Here is a 21,853-nt window from a genome sequence, read left to right on the forward strand (position 1 = left end):
CTTTAAGAAATGTAAAGATTTTCATACATAAGGAACCGATATATGGAATTATTCATAAATGGTTAGAAATTTAGAATATTGTATATAGTTTTCAGTAATTTCAATATCCTATACAATACAGCATATGTAACAGTGACATCTGTTATATTATTCCGGTACTTCTCTCAACATACGGTTAGTATTTTAGTGCTTATTATACAGATGGCGCTGAACCGTACTAACGTATTATGCGTTTATAATATATAGACGACAGGGAGCGCTTCTTAGCTGGTTTTTAGATATTAAAATTTATATATATATTATTCTTAATGTCTGCAATACAAAACTCTGTACTTTACTTTACTTTAAATTCCTTCGGCTCCAAACATTACTCAGTGTAAAGATAGATAAACTTTTATTTGTTCTAAATTTCTATATCTATTCGTAATGATCTAGTTAGAATACAAATATTGTTAGAAATAAAATAAGTATAGTAGTATATTTATTATGTTACATATAGTTATTATATTCAAACTTCTTCATATTTTTTAATTTTCCAAAATCAGTTCAGATACTGATATAATAATTCTGTTATAGTATACACTTTATAATAACGTACATTATTACTTATGACAGATTATTATTGTACAATTCCACATATAAATCATTCATAGATTGTTGTCGTTGACAAGAAAATTGTTCCATTACACACACCTTTACTTGTCCGTTATATTTTGCAGTATTATATGATATCCCCATCCTTTTCACTTCCGCGATAAAATCAAATAAACACGCACACTGCCAGGGATTGTCGTTGAAATATATCTTCTTCAGTTTTCCCCCAGAATTTCTTAATTCCAAACAGAAATTATCGGTCAAATAAGAGAATTTGTTGTCAGATAAATTGAGATTCTTCAACGGCGCTCCTCTGAAAGCATTAACTGGTACGAATTCAATTAAATTATGAGACAAATCCAAATTAGTTAACTCTGGCAAATCTCGAAACAAATTGTCAGGAATAGAATTCAACTTGTTATTCCTTAAGATAATATTTTTTATTTTTTTCAATGGGACAAAAATATTTCCAGCTATACTGTCAATTTTATTGTCTGCCATATTTAATATTTCTAAACTGTCTAAATTCACAAACGCAGTTGAGTTCTCGAGTTTACTTAGTTGATTTGTAGATATAATCAATTGCTTCATTGTTCTCAGGTTGGTTTTGAGTGCAAAATTCGGCAAGTGTACTAGAAAACATCTATCTAAATTTAAAACATTAACTTCTTGGAATGTATTCAGCAATAAATCTGAAGTGTCACTCATATCATTTCTAGAAAAATCGATAACTTGAATGTGTTTCAAGGCATCGAAAATATAAGGACTCAGTTGTTTCCCTCTCAACAAATTACTTGAGAGATCCAAGTGTTTCAACTTTTTCAATGGATCAAATAATCCTTGCTCTAGTATATATATTTTGTTTCCTCGTAAGTCCAATAGTTCTATATTTAGATTGTGATCGAAAACTCCTAACGGTAGAACAGTTATTAAATTATATGATAGATTTAAGGAAGTCAATTGCGGTGCTCCATTAAAAACTCCAATTTCAAGATTTGATATTGAATTTACCGACAAATCAAGATATTCCAGCCAGGGTAACGAGTGAAATGAATCATTGTTTATATCTTTAATTCGACATCCTTTTAGAACAATTCTTGTAGTTCTATTATTGTCGGATACTAGACCTCTTTCTAAAACATAGTCTGATGATTCTGCAAAACAAATCACGTCGTTTTGAAAATCCCCCTGTACTGTACATTTCGGTTTTGCTTGAACGCTAGCAAATGTCACTAATATGAAAATCAATCCCCACAGCCTTGGCGCCATAATTTAGCCTGAAAGAGATACGTAGAGCAGTAATTACATACGACTTATAATGTGACAAAAATAAAAAGTAATTCAATTGAGTTTCTTGCCAGTTCTTCTCAATTGGATCTATATACCGAACTGGACGGTAGGGAAAAAAATAAAATTATAATGTAAAAATTTGACGTTCATAAGCGGCTAAAATTTCTTACATGAATAAATGATTTTTGAATTTGAACTGAAACCCAATATAAAGATTACTCGATGGATTTATATTGTTTTGTTTAATTCCGCTACAACAAACAAAATAATATAAATCCATCGAGTAGTGAAATAGACTTCCGCAAAATAACACCTAATTCAATTAAGTATATACCATTACAATTAATTTAACAAAAGGAAGGTTTTTTTACACGGAATAGCAACAAATTGACCAAACCAAAATTTTAAGATGATCGCCATTACCTATAGTAAGTATATTATTATAGATATCCACGATATCTACCGTACTAAAGTGTTGTATATACGTACCACCCAGCAATATACCTTCAGCTATGTTTTTTTTAAATTGATTGTACTGGAATCGTGCGTTTGCCTGTGCTAACAGTTTACACTGGCGAAGCACCAGTGGAGGATGATAGAATGAGCATAAGGTTAGGTCAGTTAGCACATTGTGACAGATACCATGTTTTCATTATAATGGTTTCCAGGGAGAATTACGTGGAGGTAAAGCTGATATGGTACATTGCTAGCAATGGTGTCATCAGTCCACATTACTGACAATCCCCTTTCTTGAATTACGTAATTCAATTTCATCATACTATAATAGATTATAATATTTTTTTTAATAATAGAACAGATAAGATAAATCTACTACATACCAAGTACTACCTGTGTTCCGTAATGACAAAACCGAGGAATAACAACTTCACCTATTTTATAGTAATGTTAAAATTATAATAATTAGAATAATTCAGAAAGAGCGGGACTCTTCAGTCAGACATGGGTAAATATATAATTAGGTAGGTACAACTCATAAATAAGGAAAATGTCATAGTACCTATACTGTAGGACTTCTTGACAATAAAACAATGGATAAATTTGTCACAATTATTTAATATATTTGTAATAGTTCATAAAGTTCTGTAAGAGATTGCTTTTGTTAACATTTTTATATTAAATACTTTTTTTATTTCTTATTATTATTATTGTTGTTGTCATTATATATTTATTGTCATTTACAGAGCTTTCGCAGGTTTTATTATTATAATAATAATCTCAGGACAATTCAAATCTAGACCCAAGTTAAGCTAGCTAAAGCTTGTGTTATGGGTATAAAGAAAGAATGTGGAGAAAGAAAGAAAGAATGGGTATGTAGAAATACATATATAGATATTTTTTTTTCGTAAATACATACATATATACATAGTAAACACCCAGACCGACGCAAACAATCATACTCATGAATACAAATGTTTGTACCGTGAGAGGAATCGAACCCGCGACCATCGGACGTAAAGTGGTGTGCTAGACCGCTATACCACCGAGGTCGTCAAATTGTAATGATTATTAATTTGACCTTAGGTCATACAATATTGTACTCGTATATTAGTCATAATCAATATTGCAGAAATATTTTATATTATTTTATGAATATAGTAAAAGTCAGTTATCAAAAAATATTAAGCTCTCTGACTCATTCTAATGAATTATATAAGATAATTAATTATATAAATTTTAATTAATCTGTTCATATAATATATTGAGTAGTACAATCTTAGATTCCATAATTAAAATTTTATAATCTACATTATTTAAAATGAAACTTTACTTTTTCATAATGTTGAGGAAAACTCTGCTGCTTACCTTGGTCAACGGTGTTTAATTATAGAATTTTGAATCTCAGTAACTTCACACATGCACTAACAAATATTTCTCTATACATGAAAATACTATTTAAATTAAAAATAATTGAAAACCAAACGTGCTGTAGAGCCGCGTTGTACAACTTCAATGGAGAGGATAAATATTTAATTTTAATTGGGTTTACTCGTGTCTTGCTCTTGATATTACAGAAACCGGTGCGTAGGTACTGTTGGAAAAGATCCTATATGAATTCAACGCGCAATGATCGTAACTCCCATGTAATTGCGTACTCGAAAGCAATTTTGATATGTAAATATACCTAATAGACTATAACGGTATCATCTAGTCAACTAGTAAGTCTAAATAAAAGTAAAAGTTCAGTAAATTTACCATTGAAATTATGTACATAATATATCAATATTTGTTATTACATGTTAATTAATATACAAAATTTTTAATAATAATAATCAAGAATAATTCACACAGCGCCATCTATTCCTAAACTAAGAAGAACTTGTACTATGATAACTAAGCAATATAAATGCTAAAATAGATGTTCTTTTTTATAAATAAATACATTGTATACATAGAAAACAAACAAACCAATACAAAACAGTCGTGTTCATTAATACAAATGTCTTTATCCTGCAATGAATCGAACCTGCACACATTGGAAGTAATTTGTACTAAACTGCTAAACTACCGAAGCCGCTAGAACTAATAGAGCAAGATATCAGGCCGCCAGACGTCACTTATTTACTGATGTATAAAATGTGACTACTATGATCATATGCATATTGGTGAGATGCCCATGCTCCTTGCGTACATGTTCCAGGAATCAGGTAATGAAGTAGGTATTTAAATACGCTACTATCTTCACTTATTTTTTAACAGCTGATTCTTAGATGTATGATGAATGATATCATTAAAAATCAGGCAACAATGCTAACTATTCATCCCCGAATACCATCATTCCGCTAACAATTTTATCTTTTTTAACGTGTATTAGAAATCAAATTATAGATATATATATTTTTATAACTTATTATTTTAGTGTTAGAATTTTGGTTGGGATCTGATATTTACGCAATTCATTTCTCTTCTATATACCTTCAGGAACTAACAAAATATATTTCATAATCATTCTAATTAAGAACTTCTATCTATAATCTACCAAAGGCTAATAGAGTGTCGCCAGGAGTTTTACTTTTATCACAGATAACATAATATTACATACTTTTATGTAAATTTGCGATTTCCATATCACTAAAAAATAAATAGAAAAATAAGAGAATTAAAGATTATTAAAGATTATTAGAGTTTAAAGATTATTAGAATTAAAATAAATAGACTGCTTCACAGTCGGCAATTTGGTTTCACGGCCGGTAAATCAACTACTGACGCTGGTGTAGCTTTAATGAAACACATTTTTGACTGTTGGGAGAGGTCACAGGATGCTATCGGTGTATTCTGTGACCTCTCAAAAGCATTTGATTGCGTTGATCATGAAACACTCTTACTCAAATTAGAATATTATATATTAGATATGAAGCACTATGCATGATGAAATCCTATCTAAATAATAGAATGCAAGTTGTTGAAATAAATGGTGTAAAGTCTGAGGGAACTAGTATTAAAATGGGTGTTCCTCAGGGCTCTATTCTAGGTCCTTTCTTATTTTTATACATAAACGATCTTCCTTATATGGTAGAAAAGATAGCTGACATAGTTCTGTTTGCTGATGATACTTCATTAGTATTCAAAGTCAATCGACATATTGATGATAATCAAACGGTTCTCTCTTATGTTTTAAAATGGTTTACGGATATATATATTTCGTATTGGACAATAAATCTATTAATTTCGTTGACGATACTGTATTTCTAGGTATCACATTAGATTCCAAGTTGCAATGGGGTGCTCATATTACTAAATTTCGACTTAGTTCTGCCGCTTACGCGGTAAGAAGAATTAGACAATTAACAGACGTGGCAACGGCTAAACTTGTCTATTTTAGCTATTTCCATAGCATTATGCCGTATGGTATTTTGTTATGGGTCAGCTGATATAAATACAATATTTACTTTACAAAAGAGGGCCATTCGCTCCATTTATGGTATGGGTTCCAGGGAGTCATTGCGAGAGTGTTTTAAGGAATCAAATAATAATACATATATATCATCTATGCCAGAAGGAATATAGACAGTTTCAAAAGAGTTAATTGCACTAATAAAAGCTTACGTAACAATAACAAACTGATTTTACCTAAATGGCTAAAGTTAGTAATTCGTTTTATGGCAATTGCGTAAGGTTTTACAATAAAATACCAGAGTCTGTTATAAATCTGCCAGAAAAAAGATTTAAATGTCAAATAAAACAGTTCCTTTGCAAAAAAGCTTACTATAAAATTGAAGAATTCGTTAACGATAATAATGTTTTTATAGAAAAACTTTAAATCTATAGCACTGACAATATTATCTGATTACATTAATAATGAGTGCGTAGCGACTTCTATGTTGATTATCGCATGCCTCTTACTTGTTATACTGTAATTATTTATATAAAAAAAAACATCTATTAAAAAGAGCAACACACAAGTTTCTTGCTCATTCTTCTTGTGATGAATGAGTGGTAGAATCAAAATATGACTATTCAAAAGTGCTTGTAATGAGTTTATTTGAATAAAGATTATTTCTATTTCTATTACTACTTACATTTACGTATACTTATTTAATTTTAACAATTGAGACTAATAAATGGAGACACAATGATATCTTTATGCTCTACTTTAATTGTTTTACTACGCAGTTATTTACCAGTTAAAATTGGTTCAATGGTCTAAGTTTAATATATTTCAAGATATTGGTATGCAACACTTGACTTGACAAAATACCTTAGCTCTTCCCACATACACCTACATAATAATATTAACATTTAATGGCATGTTTAACCTTGACCAATAAACTAAATATTGACATAAACAAAGTGAGGATTAGAACTCATTATAAGAATATTTGAATATTAGAAATCAATTTGACTTTGAATCAATACAAAAAATTCATTTCGTTATGTCCACGAGTTGCACAAACAAATGGTCGAAGTTGTAATTAATAGTGACAATAATAAATGAAACTACTAATAAAAATAAAAATTTATTCTATAAATAGGAAATATTTAATCTTGCACGAAATATACATATGAAAAATATAATGAGTACCTACTGGATATCACAGCAATAATTCCCTGGTCTTCAAATGTTTAATCTTAGATATAAAAAACCAGCCAACATATTAAAAAAAACGATTATCTGTCAAATAATTTTGTACCAGTCCACGATGTGTCCAGTATGGTAGCCATTAATAATTAAATTGACAAACTTCTTTCGTTTTGCACTAATTCAAAAGATTGGTTATATATTATTGTCATTATTTTCTAATTCAGATTCGGTCTCTCTGATTGCATTACTATCGTTTTCTTTTGTCGTATGAGAATTAGAAACAGTTTCTTCTGACGTATTAAAATCGACGGGACAGTCATTGAGATCCACGTTTGTACTGCTTTTTTCCATTTTCTTTACAATATTTCTAGAAATATCGAGTTCACTCTTTAGCTGTTGTATTGATTGAATTACTTCGTTTTGAAAATTCATATTTATTTTGTATAATTGTTCGGAATGTTCCTTCTCTCTTCTTAGTTCATTTTTTAAATGTGTATCTTTAAATTTTTCATATTCAGTCAGTATTCTAACTTTAGACTCGTACGTATGCTGAACCATAGATACTAAAGTAAAAAGCTTGTCTATCACTTTTTGTTTGACTTCTTTTGTGATATTGGGATCTGATTCTAAATCAGATTTAGCATCTAATGCTAAATCATTCGCTGACGACGGAAAACCAAGCAATTTAGCGCCATTGGATCCATTAGTAGATTTGGGTTGTGACGCAACATTTTCTGTTTTTGGTATGTTTTTATTTGTAGTCTTACCAGTAAAGGCGCCATGCGTCACTACCTCAGTAAAGACTCCTGAACTAGGTTTATTCGCTTGATACTCAGCTGTCTTTTTATTTACTTTCTGTAGTAATTCACTTTGCTTTTCCTTCTGTTTTTCAATGTTTACTTTCGTCAGTACTTCTTCATGTTTAACTGCCTTCGGTTCTTCTGATGTTTCATTGGTTTTACTTTGAAAAGGACTCCCTGTTCTTTTACTAAAATTTGTTACCGTTAATTTAGACATTTCCTGTAACTTAACGTCACTAACTTATAAGGTTATGAAATAAAAAGTGTACCAAATTTTGTATAGCCACTGTCAAACGCAACTGTCCACTCACAGCAGAGACATTTGCTGAACTAATATGAGTCCAATATCAAAATATTGAATGGTCGTCCTCTGAATGCCAAGTGTAGGTTTCGCTCCTTAGTTTTGGTTCGTCAACGCTTCCTAGGCGTGCTAATGAATTAATTATGAGTGAGTAGCAATGGTCCGCGTGGGCACGAATGCAGTTTGCATTGAGTTATGACGATTGACAGGTGGAGAATACATTACAATGATGAAACTGTATACTTACTACTTAAACAAATTAATTTCTTCCTTAAGCATCTTCGGTGATCATATACTGTTTTATAATTGTAACTTAAAAACAATCTTGTAAGTTTCATGACGTATTGTTGTGTTGTATATTAAACAAGTGTCTAAGGATTGCAATTTTGATATTAATTCACGAAATCTTCGGAATAATTTTGATACGATTTCTTTTTATTTCGCACTACTTTATACGTTGCTCTGGAATATATTGCATGCACTTAAGGTTGTTTTAAAGTTAAAACAAAGATAAAACAGATCCCATGCGCTGTAATTTCGTAAATGTCTATACATTCATCAGATAAGGCACTATTATTTTAAAGACTACCTAATTTTGGAAGGACTATTGGCTCTACTAATCAACTTCAATTAATTTAAAATTATATTCGGTTCAGTCCATTATATAAATATAATGTTCAATTAAAAATAATAGAATAGAATACTATTTTTCAATAACTATTATATTATTTCAAGACAACTCACAAACCAATATCTAGTCCCAAGCTAAGTAGAGCTTTTACTATAGGTAATAAGACAACTGATAGAAATACTAACTTTATTTTATTTTGTAATTATATACATAATATACTTTGAAAATACCCAGACTGGTACAAACAATCATACTCAGACTTACATTAGCCGTAAGACGTTGTGCTAAACAGCTAAAACCCAGTTGAGATTTTGGAATTATCATTGAAGGCCAACAAAATGCCATCTCTTCTTATTTTCAGTATATCACAAGCAAACGGTTCCTTAATAATCGAAAATTTAGAACTTCAATACAAGTTATTTTCTACAAAATTATATCGAAATAAGTTTATAGAACGGATAGAAACAGTACTAGAGATACAGATGTTTTTCTCATGTAGAAAACCATACCTGAATAAAGTTATCACCCTTTCTTTAGAGGCCAGTTAAAATTCCGGGTGTGCCCTACTTGTCTTATAGATATAATAAAAATTTGAAATTATTCACTCCATTAATCACTTTCACCTATGGCGGAACTATACCGCCAGAAATGGTCATCTCATTTGTATTCTATGCGTTTACATGAGCCCGTGCAGGATCAATAATAATGGAATATAGACCGTTATCTATCAAAAACTATTTGTGTTACTTTGTACTAGATACTTATAATTTTATTAATTAATACGTTTTGTATATCGAAACTGCTTATATTTATTATATGAAATAGCTATCCCGGCAAACGATGTTTTACTATATAAATTATGCTATTATAAAATAGAGGTTGATGGTAGTAGAGTAAAAATTTAGGGTTGAATACATTTTTAATGCCTAATCATAAAAAGAATAATGTGAACCTATGTGATATTAATTTTGATAAATGTTTTGGTGTGTGCCGCCCTTAACACTTAGGATATAAAATACATAACCTATTCTCAAACCTACTTAGTATACACATAACATTTCATTAAAATCAGTTCAGGATTACATCGCTGACAAACAACGAGACACAATATTTTTATATATTAAGATAAATAACTACCTAAAATTGAAGAAGCTTTAAGTTTCATAAAACACCTTTAGTAAAAAAGATTAAATATTATTATAAAGAAAATAAATTGGTTCCATAACTAATTTATTTTCTTTTTAATAATAATACTCTTTTATAGATAGGCGATAGGCAAACAAACTTAATATTACACTCATCCTATCATCTTTCACTGAATATTTTTGAATCTATCTTTATTTATCTGTATATCCTTTAAAAAATGCAAATTTCTCAAAATGGTTGGTGATTCCGGATATTAGTTTCATAACTAAATCAACTGTTACTCTACATAATTAGTATAAGATATAATCCGATATCATAATTGTATGATATTGACTAGAATAGCATTCATAAGTAGGTGTAAAATAATTTGCAATATTTTCATAAATACGCAATCTACCTATTTTCATTAAAAAATCACCCTGCAATATTCATTATCATATAATGTTAGATATCATGTTTTATTAGGTTTCATCATAGAAAACTATTATGTCTATAAACAAATATAATAACTAATAATTATTATGACATATATATTAAAATAATCAAAGCTGATGAGGAATTTGATGAAGGTATCGCAAACATACACGGACAAAAAAATATTGAAAGTTCTTTCTTTCCGAAGTCGAAATAAGTTGTTTTATGGTAATTTATAAATATTAAACAAATAAGTTTTCAATCATTCATTACTCATATGATTTTCAATAAATAGCTATATTTATTACCAAAACAACATATTTTCTATTTTCTTGATCTTTATCATTGATCATTATCTCCAGTGTGACAAGTTCAATGATAGCACCGTGATACCTATTATGTATGCACGCGGTGAATACAATGCGCCTGCTCTTCCATATCAAACACCTTTAATACTCCACTCTCGTACCATCCCTTTCACACTTTCCACTTACTACATTCACCAGAGAGGGATAGTTGAGTCAAATCATGCTTCCTCGAATCAGGGTACGGTGTCACAAACAACAGAAAAGGCGCTCAGCACTCACTAATTCCAAAATGTCCTGTATGTAACAAATGTGTTTGAAGTTAAGTCCTTCTTGTCACGCAATCACAAAGAGGATTCGTATCAAATAGCTTTCCCTTACACTTAGTTCCTATCGAAACCATAATGGCTTAACTCCACCGCTATTTCATATAACGAAAGACGATGCGTACCGGAACTGCAGAATACGTGCTGAATTTGAAATAGCGGTATAAAAACCGACGAGTCCTTGTCGAAATCATCAGAAATTATCTAGCCTTCATACAGTGAACAAATAGTAGGATCAGTAAAAATGGTGACCAGTAAAGTGATGTGCTTGGTAGCCCTCGCCTTATTCGGAAGTGTAGTGGCTCAGCCTGCAAAACATGAATTCTGGAAAGGAACTCCCATGGATGGCATGGTTGAGGAGATGAGGTCAGGCTGCGTAGAAGGATCTGACCCAGCCGCCTGCATCAAGTACAAGGTTATGTCGTTACTGGACACCATTTTTAAGAAGGATACTTTCCAGGTAATACTTTAGCTCCTTTCGATATGAAACAAAGAACAGTCGTTTAACCAAAGATTTTTATATATATTTTTCTGTTCAGATCTCAGAAGCTGTTGAAGTGACGAAAAATGGAGCCGCCAATGAGGTCACCGGCCGTTCTGCTGGCGACTTCTTCGACAGCATCGAGAACTTCATCCAGTCCCACGACGTCTCTTTCCAGTTACCTCTAGCTGACACTAAAATCACTGTAAGCCCCAGAAACCTGGACCAGGACGAGTTGAACTTGAATATCAAATTCAACAAAGATGGTGCCCGTTCCGTAGGAGAGGCTCGTAAAGCTAAGCTAAAGAAGATCATCGTGCCAATTCTTGTATTCGTGCTTCTGAAGGCGATGACCCTTATCCCTCTGGCTATTGGTGTCCTTGGATTGAAGGCCTGGAACGCTCTGCAGCTGTCCTTCTTCTCTTTTGTGGTGTCCGTCGCACTGGCCATCTTCCAACTTTGCAAGAAGGTTAGTTGAATTTCAAACAAATATATATGTGTGTGTTTTAAATAATAAACAAGAAGACTTACAGCACTAGTCTGCACCGTTTTTGTATATGTGTAAGTGCACAATTTCACTCTTTTTAACAGAAAATAATACTATAGTACCAATAACTTTCAAGATTATTGTGAACTAACAAACTTCCGCAACCCTTCATCCTATATGTCTAACATTTTAGTTTACCCAGATTGCGGCCGACAACTCCCACCCTCAGATCGCAGCTCACGGCCCGTGGGACGCCGCTTTCGCCGCCACCCGCCGTAGGAGAGACGCCGAACCCCAGGAACTTGGTCAAGAGATCGCTCAAGAACTCGCTTACAACGCCTACCAATAAATCATAACTATACTCCGCTCAACGACTATGAACCCGAACCGTTCGAAATCACTAGTATTCTAAATTTAGAAATGAATTTGGAATGGTAGTTTCACGATCGGAAATAGACCAAAAACTATTAGTTTCACAACGAAACTATGAACGTGTAAATACTATGTACCTAATGCAACTTATTTATTAAAAGAAAATGTGCAAGTGAGACTGTGTGATTGTGATGAGTGAATGTTGTTATTTATTTTATGTTATTAATAAATAAATTGATTGTATTTTGATATTTTATTACACCTTGTCCTCAACTTACTACCTATTTAAACATGTTAATAAAACATTTAATGTATTGTCATTAGTTCTTTACATGTTATACTATACATAGCATAGGGTAGTTAGGAATTTTAAACATATGTATTGTATATAGAACACTAAATTCCATACTGTAGACATGAACATTATGTAATAAAAATATATTTTAAACAGCATGTATATGATAGTACTCTACTTTCAACATTTAATACCATTTTTAAATATATATGCATATATATATTTTAATTTCATTTTTGTTTATATATTATACCTTTACGTAAAATCGTTTGTCCTGACTGATTCATCGAAGCACAGCTTAAATAATACAGCAGTTAGAAGCTTGAAATTAGGCCAGTTGATGCCTTTTATGTTAAAAACTTTTAGTAAGATTGTTTCGAAATCCCGCCCCTAAAGGATTGAAATAAATAAACAAAACAACGGTTTTTTTTGTTTCAACAATTATATCATATTTATAATAATAAATAATGAATTAAGATCTCACAGTTAGATGAAAAATGTAACAAGCTATAATTATTAGTTTATATTTAAAAGTAAAGGAAACGTATAAAATAAGAGACTCAAAACTGATTCACGTAATTATGCTTAGTACATAAGAAAGAAAATGCGAATGGTCGTAGCATTTAATGTGACTAATACTTACTCGACGTCGCCGTCGGCCGGCCCATTGGCTTTCAAGTCAAGCATTTAACTTTCTAACTGTAGCTCCTAACTCTGTCAAATAATTGGAAAACCACAACTATAGCTCCAGTTTTCCGACTTGAATATTGCGGGATAGTAAATAATTACTAGATAATAGTTTACCCATTCTTTTACATGCTTTTATTATATAAACGACAATAAGAAGAGTAAAAATTGCCGCATAGTAAATATGTAATTGCTAGATAATAGTGTACCCATTATTTGACATATTATATATATGTAGCAAGAAGAGTAACACCGTAGGTTTTAGTGAATAAAGTTACCATTGTATTTACTAGTTACCCTGAAACGAGTGTGTACCTTAGTGCGGAAAATTGGAAGACGGAAAACCATTCCCGTCTGTCCACCGTAGCATCATCAAAAATAAAATATTTTGATACAGAAAATGCTAAAAATGATACGACCTAGCAAGGCCGTATCTTTTTTAGCATTTTCTGTATTTATCTCTGACTATTACAGAATCAAACATGTGTCTTTACAAAAATTACTATTGTACATATATGTTCAGAACGTAAGTATTTTAAAAATAAATTCATGGTAGTACTTATATAATATATATACATATTTATATATAAAATATGTCTATACAATGTATAAATAAAAGATACAATTAGGTACAACTTTCATCCACGTGCAACGTCCAACGTCCAACCACGTGCTACAACTAGGGAAAATAAACAAACAAATTCAGCCCTACAAAAGCTTATTTGTTAGTCTTTACAGCCGGTTTGTGTTCAACAGGAATTCTTTAAAAAATTAATCCTTACTAAATAAAAGAAATCGTTCCAGTCATAGGTTGCGCTGTTGTAACTATTTGAGTTATACATCAATCTGTTAAAACAAAATATTTAGCCACCCCCACCCTCACCTTATACTTATTTCTTATTGGCTTATAAGATGTCAAGAGGGATATTATAAAAAACATAAAAGTAAGATTTTTATAATAACCCAAATAGTTTCAACAGCGCAACATAGGACTTTGGAACGATTTCTTTTATTTAGGAAAGGGTTTATAAGTAAGATCGTCAGGTCACTAAACCATCGCCTGAAAACTCGGATTTAAAATATCACTTTCATTCATCAGAATATACGTTCATTCGTATAGTCGTTTTTCATTATGGTTCTTTTTTCATTTATATATGGCACGGATATTATAATAAAGCTTATAATAATTAAATCTAAATAAATATTCTTATTAGTAACTAATACATATACAAGGGGACCATAACCTAGTGTGAGTTCTCATTATGATTCAAAGAGTGCGGTCAGGATGCAGGTGTTGGTTGGCATTCCTTCTTTACCCTGCTGACCCACAATTCATACATTAGCACAGATTCGAACCCATAGCGATCGATTATATGGTGCTTATAGAAAGAAAAGTGCTACTGTACACCATAACGGCCACATAAAGTACTCACACAGTAAAAATGGCGAACAATTTAGGCGACAATATGAATAAAATCGTAAACATTATATAAATTAGTGTCACAAATATTTATTTATTAAAAAAAATAATATCATATTGTATATAAACAATAGCTCTTAAATAATATTACAAAGATATAAGTCTCGTATTAACGTACCTAAATGTCACAATTCCATATACGTATATATTTATATCACAGAAAAGACAATATATGATATATGTATATATTGTATTTAATAATTATATTTATAAATGTAAACAACTATATTTTTTTTATTAAAATGTCTTTGAATTAGTTTTGTGTTTGTTATTGTATTTTTGCCTTTGTTTTTTCAGCAGCACATTAACAATACATTAATGAAATTGACAAAAATATCACCTCAGCATAGTTAAACCCACCCCAGTTAAAATTTAAATTAAAAAAATGTTTAGATATAGGCACCCATATAGACTCGTTAACATATATCCAAAGAATTCAAATTAGATAATATTATGACTAAATATATCTATAGTGTTTTCCGAACTAATAGTATTTGAAATTAACAATTAGACTAATTAAATGGACCGGAATTCTTAACAATAGTCATACTCTGAATTTCGACTATGACTGCTCTGCAATTTCAGTCACGACCGAATACGGTGTGTTACGAGTACATAAAGTTATGTAACTAGTGTAATTGTTGTTGTTTCTATTCAAAATACAATATTTTTATTTTACTCACATCGATCCTCCCCCCAATTCAAACGGGGATCGAAATTGTGACAGGCTGAGCCGAGTTACGAGCCCTTAGCGGTGCCCTCAGATTATTGTCGTATCGGAGTTGGCCTTCAGCCGCTCTATAAGTCCTTCCACGGGTTTGGAGTGCCGTCTAAACTCGTCCCTTATCGTCCGGTGAAGCTGTAAAGGCCAGCTGCGGTCAATAGCATTAGAGTAGTCCGAAAAAAATCAGATGAGTCCGAAAGAAGTCTCGGACTCATCTGATCTCATCTCGTCTCATTCATACCCTATACTTTTTTAATTGTAAACCGATTGGAATAAATAATCTTAAGCAATACATTAGTAAAAATAGTATACACATAGTGCAACAAAAATATTAAAAATTATTTAATGGGTAAATAAATTTTAATATTTTTAATTATTTATTAATTTTTAATTCAATAAAGTTCCCCAATAATAGATTTCCTATTATGCGCATCTTTCATGAACAAATAGTGATGAGTTATATTTTTATAAAATGAATAGATATGAGGTTAATAAATATATAGTAAACTGCATACAATATTTCATTGATACATTCTATAGGCCCACTCGCCTACGCTAATGGTATACCATGGTGAAGGATGAACGTCATGAAGTATAGCATTCATTAGATTCACTAGAAATTATCCAGAAACCATTGGAAGATTTTTCGCGTTCGTACTATGAAAGCACCTAATGCAGGTTGCAGAAGCTGATCCCTACTAGGCTTCCTTTAAATTTCAGCTCGTGCTAACTTACTTTAAGAACTCACTTTATACCGCCATAACATATCTCACAACTCAGCGCAAAACTCAAGACTGGTCAGCCACTTTTTTGTGGAATACAATTAATGACACTAAATATGTCATATGTCATGTGCATGCGCAAAAGAAAAGATTTTAAATTATATGAGCCGACTTTTTTTATTTGTTTACGAACAAAACGAAAAACAAGGAAACAATAATTCTGAAAATAATAAATGCCGCAAACTTTGTCAAATTGGAGAAAATAATAACAATTATTTTTAAAAAAATTACTGATATTACTGGCTGGAATACTGGCTAATCTTCATATTCCAAAGTAGACTAAAGGTATTATATTTTTAAATTTGTTCTTCTCACCGATGAAATAATTTTATGTATCTGTTTCTATTTAATACTCGTATCTCGTATACTCGTATCGTATTTTAAATTCAACTTTTATTTTATGGAGTGAAATTGCATGTAGTACTTAATTATAAAAAAAAAATTGAGAAACTGTATTCGTCTTTATTTGAGACGCCGTAGAATGTAAAAAAATATATATAAAAAAACTATTATAAATCGCTGCTCTTTGTTCGTTCTAATTTCAAATTGAATTTATTTGCGATTGTCAATTAATAAAATAACAAATAGTGTATTATAAAAAAACTCAAGCATTCAGCGAGCAATGCCGCCCTGCCATATTGTTAAATGTATGCCATATTGTTATTTTTTTTATTTAAGTCAGATATTATACATGTAATTCATACAAAATATACAAATTACAAGTATAAGTGGGATCTGACACTCGAAGTCGTCGAACGGAAGTGAAACAGCAATTTCACAATCCGGACATGGCGGCAAAAATGCAAATGGTTGTCCGTGAAATGCATACGAGATGCCGCACAACCCTTATTGCATAATGAAGATTGGGTAAGTAGTCTAAGTAGACACATGCACGCGAGTTTTTTGACAAATAACATCAATTTCACTTTCAGTTTGCTTCAGAAGCAAGTAATAATGTTATATAACGCAACACTCGCAATTGAATTATCAAATATTACGTTAGGGAGGCGAAGTTTGTTAATAGGGAAGACTAGTAGCTCTATTTCAAGGAATGTAGCATATCACATCGGCCTCCACGCGATTTGGAAACAATCGTCGTAAATAACAGGTGAATTCGCCCCGATTAACTAACTTCAAACCAACTTTATTATGCTCCACTGGTACCTCACCAAGTCGTACTATACAGGAATTTCCATATTCATTAATTAAACAATATACCTTTTGCAATTTAGTCTTCCTTAGTTATCAAGATAGACTGTACTAATTCGTCTGCGTAGTACATAAAAAAAATGTAGAGTGGAAAACTCAAGATGGAAATAAGTTTCTGTAATGTATTTTATTCAAGTAAAATTACTTATAATCAATAATATTAGTGACAAGATAATTGAACGTGCCAATATTGTTACTAGGACAAAGTAATAAAATATTTATACATGACTATTCTACGTTCTAAGTTCAGGACCGCCTCTAATTATAAACTTTTATAAATAAAATTATTAATTATGTACTAAATATGTAAATAAATAATAAAAAAATATTTACTCATATTTTCTGAGGTTTGTCAGTACACAAAGAATACTTTTACAGTACACGACTGTTAAAATATTGTTTTATTTTTTTAATTATATGAAGTAGAAAAATTATCCTACAACCTACATCGGAGTAGAGTTAACGGTAACTAGTATCGCTTTAATATTACAAATTGTCACTTAAAACATAAAAACGCAATGTAAACAAGATATAACTACGAATATTCCGAAGACAAAGGCATGCGACAGAATTAATGCAGCGTGAGACATAGAACTACTACCAAACAGAGATGTTACAAAAGCACTATAAAACGTGAAATAATTTGTATGTACGGACCAGTGGGTGAGAGCACCGACTTTGTGCATAACAATCGTCAACTTGTTGATTTATTTATTGATACTTGATCAATTCTCAGAACCAGTTTTAGCTGTATCAAGTTGTTTTTATGTAATTTTAATAGCACATAAAGTAAGCTTCGCCTGATGGAAAGTAGCAACCAGCCTGTATCCAAGAGCATAGCCACGATGGAGCAGGGTTAAGCGCTTGCCCCTCCCTGGCTCTGAAGCTGTAAAGTGTACCTAACCAAACCTAAAAACAATAAATTATCTAATTACTAACTACGATACTTAACATCCGTAAGAAAATTCATACTCGACAATCGACACAAAAGATAATATACAGATAGGTATAGAATGTAACCTTTTTGTATGAAAAATATTATCGGGGTAAGTTCGCGAGTCATAACAGTTAAGTACTCAGGGATGGCAACGTACTGGGAATACTACGGGCGTTATATGATGAGGCATTGTACTGTTCATGCATATAAGCCAAGGGCGTACCAACCATGGGCTGCCATGGGTGGGGCAGCAGTCTTAAATATTATGTAACTGGTAATCTATCTCGTCGTAATTGCACTGTTATATCTCACCTTTTAAAATGAACGATAACCAGAACTTCCTAATAAGTTAATAAATTCTCGTAGACGAGACAGCGATGCGGTATACGATGAAAAGAATCTAGAAATATGACACATTTTTTTATTGTCACTCTATATATATATAGAGTGACATGGATAATAGATAACATACATAGGAGGAAGGAATTAGACGAGTAAATAAAATTCAGTCAGCAAAAATTTTTAGAAATTATCAAATACATAAAAACAATACATGTTTTATTTCATCTAGTGTAAGTACAACACTAGAAAGGTAAGTGAAGGACGAAATTGTAGCTATCAAGTAAATGATTCATTAATATAATATAAACTTTTCATATAATATTAACTAAATAGGTATTTATTTCTAAAAATTATGGCAATATATTATGTGTGTAAAGGATAAATATCTTAACAGTATGTTAAGTATCGCCCTGTTTGCTATGTGAGTTTATTCTATATTATATTTTATAATGCATAAATTAATAAACAAATCTGACTAGAAATTTTTATTAACTTCTTTAAAAATGATTGCTGTACATTTTCTCTTACGTCAAAGTTACGAGTACAGCGGCCACTTTGACCACATTGTTTTAAAAATGAGGTCCCGAATTCATTATTATTCTAGTTGATGATGCGTTACGTATACACAGACTTTTCCAGAAGTTCTTTTAACTATTACAGGACATATCAACATAAAAAATTGCTGTGTATTAGTTATACCAATAAGAAATATTTGAAACCATAGTTTTAAACACGACACTTAACAAGTCATCGCTCTTGCTAATTTTTCATGATAGTAACGACTACGATAATATTTTTTGATAGGTACACCTGACAAAAAAGGCTTGGGACGGTTCGTCTTGGGTTGTCTCACAAGATTTTAATTATAATCATCATCATCATCAGCTCAGCCCTGAAGACGTGACGACGACTGCTGAACAAAGGCCTACCCCAAAGATCTCCATGCTGCGCTGCTTTAATTATAATAATACATTATATTTTTGCATAAATATACCGATATTTCGTTAGCAATTTGGTTTATCAACTAGAATGGCAATCAAGCTGACTCTTTATATATAGAACAAGGTTGCCATTTAGGATTGTATGCTGGTTTTTATTTGTATGAATTTGGCGGAAACTTGGTAAAACATTCTTTTTTTTCATTCAATGAACCTTAAATTAAAAGTGAAGTTGAATATTTTAATCATTTAAATCTACATTGGGGAGTAACCCAATCCTGTTAATTATAGCACGAGCAACAGCGGTAAGTAGAGTCATACCACGGACATTTGTGACTTTGTTTACAGAGATAATATAATTGATAACGTTTTATCATTCACGACACACATTAGACATATTTTGCAAACCCACCTCCGTAAGCAAGGATTCCTTCCTTGATGACGGATTCATTTCCCACATTCACGAAACTTTATCGCGCTTTCTACGCAAAATAATTTTCATTATAAAAATTATCATAAAATTTCGAGTATTATAATCGTAATTCCATATTTTCAGCCAAAATTTACACACACTCTCACCATACAGGACTTTCTTAAATGAAAATAAATACTTCGCCAAGTATGAAAGCGCTTCGCAGTCAGGACACGCGCGTGCGTTGCGTGCCTAGCCGTCCAAAGGATCACGTATAAAAACCAAGCCCATTGAAAAATTAAATCATTGTTACTCCATTAACCGGCCGTGCCGAACGTTTAATTAATCAAATCTAATGACAAAGTGAAAATAACAAAATGAAGTGTCTTTTATTTTTGGCTTCTGTAGCCCTCGTTCGCGGTTATACCCTTAAAGACAATGAAATTCAAACAGCTCGTTTGAGTACAAGTGTCGATCTCTTGGACAGTGTTATGAGTGATTGTTTTGATACTGAATCGCCCGTGTCATGTCTCAAAGTGAAAGTTCTCTCCTTCCTGGATACTAAGCTCGGTGTGACATCGGAGTCTGCTAGAGCTTTCGAGGAGAAAAACATTGACAAAGTTATCTTCGATCGTGTCGGCAGGGTACTAAACACTAACGAATTGAGGTTCCAGTTACCTGAATTTCTGTTTCAAGGAGCTGAAGTGTCATACAGAGCTGATAGGGGTCTCGATGTGGACTTCCCTGAAGCCGAGAATGAAAATGGCGAAGGTTGATTCATATACATACACTTTCGAGCGCAAAATAGTTTTATATTTATATTTCTTTACTTTGGTCTAATATATCGGTATATCTGGTATTTTCAGCTCGTGGCATCTTGAAGAAGAAGCTGCTGCTGCCAGTTCTACTTCTACTGAAGTTGAAGCTGAAGGCTTTGACGCCAATACTACTCGCAATCGTTGGTATTAAGGCCATAAAAGCACTTATACTGAGCAAGCTCGCAATCACTCTGGTCATTGGATTCCTTGTCTATAATCTGATCGCGAAGAAAGGAGGTAATTACTTATATAGAGATAAAATATTTATTTTAGACTAATAAAAATATCTGATTTATTAGGCGAACATGTAAAAATTATAACGTCTTATTATACTCGTATATTTACATATTAGAGATATCAATGTCATTTAATTACCTAATGAATATTCATATTTACAGCTATGCCGATGGTACCTCCGACTGAAGCCCCTGCCCCACCTGCACCGCAATACGGTCTGCCATCATCACAATATGGACCTGCAGCGTCCACGCCGGCTGCACCCCAAGACTCATACAGTCCACAGTGGGAGCCTTCCGCTTCTGGCCCGTATTCCAGAGTATGGGATCCTTCACAACTGGCCTACAGCTCATACTACTCTGGTGATTCAGGCTCGTCAGCGGCTTCCAACCAGTCACCGAGCTACTCCAGCGTAGCGTCTATATCATCATCAGCCCCATCATCGTCATCATCGCCCACCCATTAACAAAAGTCCGACTTACCTCATGTAAATTACACGAAAGCACTCGAATGGTCTTGTACATAAACGAAAGCACGGAATGGAGAAGCTAGAGTTTAGAGCTAGTTTATTTATGTCGATATTTATTTTTATTTATTGAACACAATAAAAAGTTGTTGTCTTAAAGATGTTATTCCTTTATATCCCTTTTGCAATGTAGATAAAGATGGTAAGCGGTAACTGTTGCCTACATAAATTGTTATATCAATACCAAAAAATACAAACTGAATGACATAACAAAGCATACTGTACAATAATGTTTTAGGTATTTAATAGTTATATATTTTATTCATATATAACACATA

General features: G+C 31.9%; 4 protein-coding genes across 6 annotated transcripts; 2 read left to right on the forward strand and 2 right to left on the reverse strand.

Moving 5' to 3' along the window:
• Positions 1–494: 494 nt before the first annotated feature.
• LOC131841203 (carboxypeptidase N subunit 2-like) lies at positions 495–13,153 on the reverse strand. Of its 3 annotated transcripts, none has more exons than XM_059189479.1 (2): positions 13,127–13,153; positions 495–1,871 (listed from the first exon to the last, which is right to left on the reverse strand). In XM_059189479.1, exon 2 carries the CDS (start codon positions 1,861–1,863, stop codon positions 607–609), a length of 1,257 nt encoding a protein of 418 aa, XP_059045462.1. In that variant the 5' UTR covers positions 1,864–1,871; positions 13,127–13,153; the 3' UTR covers positions 495–606. The 3 variants fall into 3 exon arrangements, with proteins under 3 accessions (XP_059045462.1, XP_059045460.1, XP_059045461.1); XM_059189477.1 differs by lacking the exon at positions 13,127–13,153 and adding an exon at positions 3,709–3,842; XM_059189478.1 differs by lacking the exon at positions 13,127–13,153 and adding an exon at positions 2,724–2,807.
• LOC131841205 (uncharacterized) lies at positions 6,898–7,942 on the reverse strand. Its single transcript, XM_059189480.1, has one exon. It carries the CDS (start codon positions 7,940–7,942, stop codon positions 7,118–7,120), a length of 825 nt encoding a protein of 274 aa, XP_059045463.1. The 3' UTR covers positions 6,898–7,117.
• LOC131841206 (uncharacterized) lies at positions 11,093–12,305 on the forward strand. The gene is made up of 3 exons (XM_059189481.1): positions 11,093–11,308; positions 11,388–11,798; positions 12,010–12,305. The coding sequence occupies exons 1-3, from the start codon at positions 11,093–11,095 to the stop codon at positions 12,163–12,165; spliced, it is 783 nt and encodes a 260-aa protein (XP_059045464.1). The 3' UTR covers positions 12,166–12,305.
• Positions 13,154–20,365: 7,212 nt separating the features above from the next.
• LOC131841213 (uncharacterized) lies at positions 20,366–21,623 on the forward strand. The gene is made up of 3 exons (XM_059189489.1): positions 20,366–20,765; positions 20,861–21,049; positions 21,211–21,623. Exons 1-3 carry the CDS (start codon positions 20,372–20,374, stop codon positions 21,513–21,515), a joined length of 888 nt encoding a protein of 295 aa, XP_059045472.1. The 5' UTR covers positions 20,366–20,371; the 3' UTR covers positions 21,516–21,623.
• Positions 21,624–21,853: the final 230 nt, after the last annotated feature.

This window comes from Achroia grisella, unplaced genomic scaffold (assembly GCF_030625045.1).
Source record: "Achroia grisella isolate CSIRO2021 unplaced genomic scaffold, CSIRO_AGI_Agris_v1 utg1575, whole genome shotgun sequence".
Taxonomy (NCBI): Eukaryota; Metazoa; Arthropoda; class Insecta; order Lepidoptera; family Pyralidae; genus Achroia; species Achroia grisella.